At 42.2% G+C, this 10,256-nt stretch overlaps 1 protein-coding gene across 1 annotated transcript in view; it reads left to right on the forward strand.

Annotated features, from left to right (window-relative positions):
* The window catches only part of st6gal2a (ST6 beta-galactosamide alpha-2,6-sialyltranferase 2a), a 36,649-nt gene that overhangs the window by 19,643 nt on the left and 6,750 nt on the right, over positions 1 to 10,256 (forward strand). Inside the window, exons 4-6 of the mRNA XM_030081080.1 lie at positions 3,742 to 3,839; positions 4,608 to 4,709; positions 7,377 to 7,551. Coding sequence (XP_029936940.1) covers positions 3,742 to 3,839; positions 4,608 to 4,709; positions 7,377 to 7,551 — 375 coding nt within the window. The remainder of the gene's footprint in view (positions 1 to 3,741; positions 3,840 to 4,607; positions 4,710 to 7,376; positions 7,552 to 10,256) is intronic.

The following is a 10,256-nucleotide window of genomic DNA, read 5'->3' on the forward strand; positions in this document are numbered from 1 at the left end:
AGAACCCATCAGCAGAGGCAAAAAGTAATATGGAGTGATGAGTCATCTTTCACCGATTTTTTTTTTCTTTTTTCCTTCAGCTGAACAGGTTTATATTTGGAGAAAGCCAAAGGATGCTTTCAACCCACAGTGCCAACTGTTAAACATGGTTGTGGGTCTGTAATGATATATAAATGGCAAAAAAAATATGAGACCATTTTGCAGTGCCAAGTGACCCTTGTGCAAACACTGTTCCCACATGATGTTCCTATATTCCACGCTAATAACACAACACGGAGGAAAAAAAATAGTAATTCAAGAGCGGTTTCATAACTTCCAGGATGAAGTCAAACAGCATCCTCAGCCTCCTCAGCCACAACACCTAAACATAAACTTGGCTGGGAGAATCTGGAGGGCAAAAACACTCCAATATTCTGCCACACACACTTAGGTACATGGATGGGAGCATTTCCCAGAGCTGAAGCTGTTCTTAGGGCGAAAGGTGACCCTACTACTTATTAGTTACTTGATATTCATACATTGTTAGGTGTTTTTGTTATTTTGTTCTTGCAGCTTGGACATTCCTGTTCAGATTCCTCCTAGAGACCCGAATCTCCACAGCCTCAGCGCTTCCTCTGCTCAGCTACAACGTGGCAGTAGAGGGCGCTGTTAATCTGTTCCTTGGATGGTCTCTTTGCCCATTTCAGCCTTTGAAGCCCGAAAAATCAGAAAACGCTGTGTTGAAGTATTTAAAACAAAGATTATTCATGATCTTAACTCAAAAGATTCATCAGTCAGTAAGGGATTGCTCCCTTAGCTCCTCTCTGACTTATCAGCTGTCCAAACAAAAATACACACACAACTACACACCTCTGTCAAAACAGCCAAGCACCACCCAAATGTGAAAACTGCTTCGTATTATTCACTGAATATAGATAATACTAACATAATTCCCTTAATATGTAGTCCTGCACCAAAACCTTTTTTAATTTAAAGATGTTAGGGATGTTATATAACATACTGTCATACTTTACTGGAGTTTAAAATTGTGTAGAAGTGCTTTTGAGCCAAGACAAACAACAAAAATTAGAGAAGACGATGACAAAACCAAGGCAGTCACATGAGGGTTGAGATGGGATACTGACCCTGGCTAGGATGAGTTTAATTCAACAAAGCAACATTGTGGAAAAGAAGTGGAAAGACAAATAATATTACATTCTGTAAAAGCCTGTCTGGAGAAGTAGGCCTTAAGAAATTATTTGAAAGACGACATTGGCTCTCCCTGGCTGATTTCCTCAGGGAGGAAAATCGAAAGAGTCGGTGTTCTGATGGCAGAGGCCCGTCTCCAGCCTTAAGTTTAGATTCATGAATGACCAAAATGTCCCTGCCAGGCATCCAAGGTTCAGCTCACACTCATAACTCATAACATATATAACATGAATCAGGGCCAAACTTATATTGGGTTTCAAAGTAAGAAAAAAAAAATCTTTGAGTGTATTATGATCCAAAGTGGTTTCCAGTGAAATGATGCCAACATTAGAATGATGTCATTTCTTCTGCTGGCACTGGTTCAAGTCCTAGTCTTTCCAAGCTGGAGTCCTCGGACAAACTTGTGGTTTAGGAAGGGATGTACAGAGCTGTAAGAGTTCAGGCAGGAGAAAATTCAGCTCAAGAATTAAAAATCCCCCTTCAGTGACCTCATGACCTTCAGCTGTTTTCAAAACTCCTCCTGAAACAGTCCATCCCAAAACATTTCCTGCATCCCAAAAAGGGTCCTACACTGGGTCGGATATGTCACAGTCCTGCATAAGTGTATAAATATTTAAGAGATTGTAACTGAAATTTTCACTTTTCCATTGAGAAATATGTAGTGAGAACACCAAATATTTATTCATTTAAATATTTATCATCGAATTCAGGTTCACTTGCGATACATTAACATGTTTGATCAACTGTAAGGGTAATTGTAACTTGTCTAATTTCCATTTTGGCTTTTGAAAAAAAAAAAAAAACAGAGTAAAGGACAAACCGGATGTGGGTAATGGAGTAGTATTGACCAGTGGTAATGATACCTGTTAAATGGTGTATCTCAGCAACACCATATCTTCATGGCCCATCTAAAACCTTCTAAGTGCCTTGTGTGAAAACACTGCCTGCTGAGGACGCTCACTAGTGTCACTAGCCAGGCTGCCCTGTGTTTAGGACACAGCCGTCCTCTATGAAAACCTCTCCAAAAATCTCAATCAAAATGAATAACATCTGTGCAACAGGTGCAACAGCGCCCCTTCAGTGATCTCAAACAGGCGTTGCAGGGAAATCTGCGGTTTACCGGGTGAATTAGGAGCAACGACTAATTACAGACAGCTGGCACAACCGATCCACTAATTAACCTCCTGCACGTGTGAGACTCTTTGTTGGAGATAATCATACATCACTTTCTAGGAGGAACTGTTTCAGGAAGTGTTTTGAGAATGGCCGAAATGACCACAGACATTTAGTTACTGTCTTATGAATTAATAAGCCCTGAAAAGTCAGAAATGTTTGATTTCCACCGTGGTCAGCTGATGAGAGGGAACCCACATGTTTTCACATTGTTGTGGCTGTTACCTGATGGGGTGTTTCCTAAAGGCTGTCATTCTGTGTGTCTTTCGGCCCCGTTTCCTATGTAATCTTTGAAACTATTTAGATAAGAAGACGGGAATCACAGCGAAAAAGCAATGTTGTCGACAGCGGAGATGGTGGTATTAAGCAGCAAGGGTGTGCTTGAGTGCAACTCAAATCATCCTGTTTTTTCCTCATCGTGAGGACAGAGACAAATGTTTACTTTGGCCATATCAGCAGCATGTTGTCTGTGTTTTGGTGTGTTGGCTGTGAGAAGCCATTAGTCCAGCATGGCCCTATAGGGAACGGACGTGTCTACCATATAATATGAGCGTGGAAAGGCACACTCTCAATGTCAAGCCAGTGAACATGTATTTGGCAAGGTGTTGTTGTGGCAGTGATAAAGGATGATCGGACCTAAAGCTGGGAGATCATCCATTCTAGTGTCAGATCAACCCCGGAGGACTGTCCCTTCATGTTTGACGCTGCTGATGAAGTGGAATAGACTGATCAATCAGTGGACGGGCAGAGATTGCAAGTTTGTAATTATTACCATGACCATCCATCAAAGTGAAGTTTTCATGTATGTGTGCAAACGACATTAGAAGAACACACAGTACAGCCAGCCACCTCTGTGGACCGGCCGACATGCAGCACCAAGAATGTCTCTCAACGTTCGCTTGTGCCGCTTCAGTTTCCTCAGCTGACCACTAGAGAGCACCCTGGCTGTTCCCGTGAGCCCGCCGGCCACCGCTGTTAAACGGTCATTGCGGTCGCAGTGTTGTCATAGTGACCGGTCACTCCTGCCACAAACATTGATATCACCAGTCTGGCACAACAACAAAAGCACAGATGGGGATCCACTTCACAGGGTTTCTAAGTGAGCGTGATTCACATGTTGTAATTTAGTTCTTTATTTCTTTATTTGCCTCTGAATTTGCCCTCAAACTTTGTCTGCAAAAAGAGCCAAAATGTAGATTGAAGGACGGCGGTGAATGCCATACCTTTTGGAAGTCATACGAAACGGCTCGCGTTAAACATAAATTCTATGTTTGAAGTGTTTACCTTTGAACCAACACAAATTTATGACAATGACACTATATAACATCATGGATTATATCCGGTTCCTACAAGTGATTTGCTCTTTAATATGCCCTGCAGATACCCATGATGCAGTTTTGCGGTTCAATGCTGCGCCTACAGAAGGATATGAGAAAGACGTGGGGAATAAAACCACCATTCGCATTATCAACTCACAGGTGAGTGCACGTATGGCTCTCTACAGTGAATGATAATGAATAATTTATGGATATGTCTCTGAATCACTATGAGTCACTAAAACGTGTATAAGTCATGCAGGCTGGCACATGAAGTGTGATTTGCATATGAACCAATTATGACCCGCACGCGTGTTCATACATGTAGCTGCATGTATATGTGACCAGAAATGTTGTTTTCTGCGAGGGTTGCTTTGGTTTTTTTGGTGTCACTGTCCTCCTCCAGTGTTGTGGTGTTGACTGATCGCCCTCTCTCGCTCAAAAAAAGACCAAAAAAAAAAACAAAAAAACAACCCTATAGTGGGTGAGGGGGCAGACCTTCATGTTATGGTACAGAGAATGTCTGTTTTCAGTGTTTTACTCCCACCCTCATCCCTCCATCTTCATGGCTGCCAGCAACAACAAACAAAGCTATCAAAGAGCCTGATTTGTCAGCCCAAAGCTGAAATACCACACTGTTTTCATATCAAATACATCTATAATGTTATGCAACAACCGAGGCCTTAAATTCTGATTAAAAGCAGCACAGAACAAACAGGAGAGATCCAGGCTTTGACAGCGGTCCACTTGCTTTAGAATACTGCTCGCATGCTGTTTGGCTACACCTTGAGTCCAGATGGATCTGCCTGTGTGCGGATGCCAACTTCTGCAAGGTGTCTTTTGATAGAGGAGCTTCACAGTTGCACCCAAAATACTCAAGTGTGCATTTTGTTTTGCTTTCCATTTAAACTTGTGTATTCCCCTCTGCAGATTTTGGCCAATCCTAAGCATCGATTCAACACGAGCTCTCTCTACAAGAATGTGACTCTGGTGGCTTGGGACCCTGCGCCTTATGCTGTCAACTTACATAAGGTATGTATTTTTTTTTTGTTTGGCACTGATTTTGTCTCACCAAATGGACTGGTGCTACACCCTCACACAGAAAACACACAACCTTAGTCGTCTCAGATTCGGCCTGTTTAGCTAAATCCAATTCATCCCACTTGGCTTTGAAAGGCAATAACATTTAATAGGCACCGTCTAAAGCTATTTGCTTGTAGGATCCAGATGCCAAGGTCATGGTGATTGAATAGAAATGAGGCTCGTTTGCAGTTCTGGTGGGCTGTAGGTACCCCAAGGCCATGCATTGAAACCTTGTGCTAGTTTGTCAATGCACAACCTACATAGGGGCCTGTGTTGTACACACCAACCCAACATCACTGCTTATCACACCTGGACTTCATCTCCCGCTTCCTCGCTTCCCATATCCACACGGTTATTATTCTTTTCTTGCTTTTCCTTCTACTCCCATCCATCTCTGCCCCTTAGACCTGACCTCCACCTACCCTTGAAATAGCAATCTGATTCCATCTGTCACTTGTACCACAAACACACTGTACACTGCACTTGTTTCCGCAGTCACCATCCATGTGTTCATTGTGACTCACTCGGAAGCCACTGCTATTTGTATCTGTCAGTTCCTCAGTAACCCCCCCAATCAAGCCTACAGCCTCTCATTTTCTCATTGTTGTGTCATCCACGGAGGACCACCTTCCTACTTCTCCTCCTCCTTAACCTCCTCTCCTGCATTTCTTTTTGATTCCTCTTTGCACTAATTATTCACCTTCAGGCAAATGCTCTGTTATAGCTGTCATTTAGGGAATAGACCTCTGACAGGGGCTGAGGCCATCGGGTTAAGTCCCCGGAGTTCCACCCAGCAGTAGAAATTGGATTGCTCCTGTCTGTGACTCCGCTTTTTTAATGATTTCAATTATTTACTCAGTTTCTGTTATCTGGCAGTATGAATCATTTTTATGACTCTGCCTGTCTGTATACATCTTTTGAGTGCTTTGTGGCCACAAGCTGACCCGCTTGTCTTTCCAAAGTAATAATTGTTAGTTGTCAGGTCTGAGTGTGCTTAACCTTTTGTTCTCGGTAGGAGCAGGGGGCATTATCATGCAGCCCCATGAACTCTGACATTCTCGAGGCTTATTCCAAGTCTTAATGCTGCCTGATGGAGTTGCAGTCCTTTATCCACATAATTTAAAAAGCTAATTTGACCAGAGATTATCGGATAAAAGATTCCTTGGTTATGAAACCAATAGTAGGTTCAGGGATTACTTTTTATTTTAGCCAGGTTAAATTGGCTTTACAAGAATACATCAAGGTGAAATATAGTCAGTAAACAGCCAGCGTAAAAATGTTATGAAAGCATTCAGCCTGCTCATCTCCTGATCGTTACAAACCCAATTTCTCTTAGCTGTGACGTGCACAGCGCTACTGAACAGGGACCAACATCATGCAATTAAGCTTTTTATGGTTACTGTAGCCGCTGTCATATTATATGATACACTGTACATGCATACGCTATACACACAGTATTGTTCATGTACATTAACTGCCTTGAAAAATCCAGCCAACACCATGCAGTTTGATTGGGCCATGTAATTGGCCCCAGCTGCCAAAGATCATTAAACTGTATCCACAGCACCAGAAGATGTGAGAGCATATTAATAAAATATGTTTCACATTAATATAGAATGTCATTCCAGGGGAATATGAATTGTTCTCTCTGTCAATGCATGCAACATCAGTGTGATGTTGGTTCATATTTTCCTCCGGCTTGACTGAAAGAGCAGAAAGCAGCTCAAAATAAGCCTCCTGTTCATCGTCTTTTTATGACAATAAGAGCAGACAGTCAAATCTCTGCCTTTTTTGTTGCACGGCATCCGTCTTCTTTCAGCCTTTTCAATCTTGCTGTGAAGAAAGACAGAGACAGATGAGCCGGATGAATTGGAGAGAGAAAAGACACAGACATGACACAATGAGAAAGGAAAAGAAAGAACAGGGAGGTTTTCATGAAAAACACAATGGCTTGTATTCAGCGGCTTGCAAACCTGCATATAGTTTCTGTTTTAGGGCTGCAGTCCAATTTACCCTTGACAAATGCCAGTAAGTAGCCTACTGAAGTGCTGTGTGACGTAGCTACTACCCTTAAGGGAATCTGGGTAGTCTGCTTCTTGACCTTGCTCCTTTCAATTGCCTGATGCTCTTTGTCTCATGTACCTATCTTTTTTTAATTTGATAGCACAACTCACCCTATACCACTACCTGTCAAATGAAACACTATGAAATATGTTTATTGCCAAAAAATTTATAGAATATTGAGTTAAGTGAATCAGGTCAAATGAAACATAAAGGAAATGGAGATAGCGGAAAGTCAAGACATTTTGCTCATGACCAAATTTGGCCATTGTGTGGTCTAAACCAGTGCTTCTTAATCTTTTTTGTGTGCGACCCCTTAAAACAAACCAGTGCCTGTTTGCGACCGTATGCAGATTGGTGAACACTCCACCTAAAGAATGACCATTTGCTTCATTATCAAGAAAACAGAAACAGAGTAACAGAGTAAAAATATGATAATTTTGCATATTAAAATGTTTTTTCTTTCACTTATGTCTTAATAATCGCCAGTGTAAGAACCACTGGTCTAAACTGTGATGTTGCTTTTGTTCCCCCGCCTCCCTCTTTCTTCCTCAGTGGTTTGCTAGTCCGGATTATAATCTGTTTGGTCCCTATGTGGAGCGCCGGAAGCGCCACCCGGCCCAGCCCTTCTACGTCCTTCACCCCAGTTACGTGTGGCAACTCTGGGATGTGATTCAGGGCAACACTCAGGAGACGATCCAGCCTAATCCGCCCTCCTCTGGCTTCATAGGTGAATACACACACACACACACACACACACACACACACACACACACACACTCACACACGCTTGAACCCATGGTACACATGCAATACACGTGTGCCCTCCTTCAGTCTCCGCTGTACTTGTATACTTTACCTTTTCCCTAATTGCTCATGTTTTCTGGAAGAGATAGGCAGACATATACACACACCCTTGTGCACAGAGGAAGTTAATGAAATTTTCTTGGTCTTCCTCTCCTGTTGTCTGCATGGTGATATTGTCAGCATGCAGCTTGACACTGCAGCGCACTGCAAGGCAGCGGCTCTGTAGATAGGATGGCAGCCATATGGTCGCTGTAGTCGTGTCCTCCAACCTCTCTGGCATGCCAATGTCCACCTTGCACACTTGTGTCTTCCCCAGCAACACTCAAAGCTCAAAGTATGCCTGCCAGTTGTCTAGTGAAAAACAGCTAATGACGAGCTGGGGCCTTTATTTACCTCAGCAAGTGAAAGCACCAGGCCTTTATTAGAGACCATGTCCATAATACCTGCTAGGGCTGAAAGTGATTAACTTTACCATATTTGGCAAGGAATCGTGTCACTAAAATCTAAAGACAACAGCCCTCATATGTTACTGGTAGTACCAATGTCAGATACTACCACCACTACTGCTACTACAACTAATAATGACGATCATAATAATAATCATCATCATCATAATCATGCACTAACAATTGACTGTTTTTTCAAATCTGTGATTTATTATTAGTAGCATATTCATAGGCTGCCAGAACATACAAACAAGCAAAAAAAAAAAAAAAAAAAAAAAAAAAATCAGAAAGCATCTGCCCTATTGCACATGGCCTTGCAAAAAGTGAAGATTTTTGTTGTGTTAACAGGTTTGTTGGGAAAAATCCAATCTCCTGTAACCTTAATTGTTTTTAGTCCTGGTCTGTATGATGCAGAGCACTGCTGGTTTTTGGTCCTGGTAGCTTGTAAAATCCAGCAGGTCCTCGGCTGCCTCGGGACCTCAGCTGGTAGAGCGCGTACCACCTATCAAGCCTGGGTTCAAGTCCAGCGCAGGCTCTTTGCTGCCTGTCGTCCCCTCTCTCCTCCCTGCCTTTCCTGTCTCTCTCTCTCTCCTGTCACTATCAAATAAAGCAGAAAATTTGAAAAAAAGAATGCAGCAGGTCCTGAGCACAAGGATTGAAAGCTAAATGCAGAGCCTCTTTTGGGTAGTATGTGTTGGACTAAAATTAATGTAATGCATTGAAAATGTGAAAATTTTATCTTTCTTACCTGGGTTTTGTAAAGGGCTGGCCTCTAATTATGAACGTGCGCTATTTGAGGTCATTTGCCATAACTTTAAATGGCATATTAACGTTTTCTCATATGTTTCTGTTACATCATCCACAGCTGAATTACAAAGCAGTGTAATTGGAATTGCAGCCCCACCAGTGTATTTTACATTTGTGTGTTCTCCTCTTTGCTATCTAAAGACTGTCATTACATCTCACTTCTTTATGTCTAGGGCCAGTTGCCATGGCTACGTGGTAAGCGGCAGTGGTGCAGGTGCTGTCCCATGCTGTGCAATTTTCTGTCCCTTTGAATAAATACAGCCATTACTACGACGGGAGGGAGGAAAGGAGGAGCATTGTGTGTTATTAATGTAGATGCCATATGAGATTTCGATCCACAGGAAGTTGACACATTCTCCTCAGTTTCCAAATCCCCCACTGGAAACCGACCAGAGGGGAATATAAAGTAGGCCTGGTGTTTATCTGGAGTGTTGCAAATACTTCTTCTGTGTCTGTAGTGTTGGACCCCATTTACTGTACGACTGAATATATAAAACCATAAAATATACAGAAAATCAGATGTCAGTTTTTAACATTGAGATAATCAGGATTTATATCACATTTGTCACGACAGCTGCTGATGCTGATTTCCATTTCAGAATGCCAGTCTGTTTTTTCATGTAATATTGGAAACATTTAGCATAGCTGTGTTTATGTTTTTTGAGTTATAGGCTGTATGTTTGACTAAGCTTTATCTTGCTGGCCAGAACTTATCATTACCTCAATTTTAAGACTTGTGGTCATTTTATGTACAGTGGATGTGCAGTTTATGGTGATGTGCTGTACTTTAAAAATGAATCCTGCTTCCCTGGTGTAGTATTGCACTTATCAAAACTGCAGTAATGTAACGTTTTCAGTATGAAAAAAAAAAAAAAAAAAAAACACAGCACAGCTTTATAGCACTTTGTTTGCACATGGGATAGCAGGGGAGAGGTTTTCAAACACCACATATGAATTCATAGGTACAAAGTTCATTCCCCAAATACTATCATGCCTGCCATTCCTTTCATAGTCCTCGAGAGGCGGGCAAGCAGTTATCATGCAAAAGGGCCTTCAGCCCAAAATCCATAGACAGTACTGTGGCATAACTTCAGAGCCTCATTTCTCCTCTGTAGAAAATTCCCTTTGTTCTCACAGTCAGTCAGTCTTCTCCATGTTTCCAGGGATTATTGGACGTTAGCCCAGAGACCATTCTCGTGTTCACAGTCAGACCAGCGCATGGGCTGGGTGGTGGTGGGAAAAGCTGATCGATGAATACGTCAATCCACTTGGACACTGAGTGGAGAAGAGTGTGTGAGTGGCTAGCCACGGTATTTACAGCAACACAATGACAAGCAGACTGAGCAGCAACAGAGAACAGGAACTAAGTGGGAAA

Source organism: Myripristis murdjan, chromosome 21 (assembly GCF_902150065.1).
Source record: "Myripristis murdjan chromosome 21, fMyrMur1.1, whole genome shotgun sequence".
Lineage (NCBI taxonomy): Eukaryota > Metazoa > Chordata > Actinopteri > Holocentriformes > Holocentridae > Myripristis > Myripristis murdjan.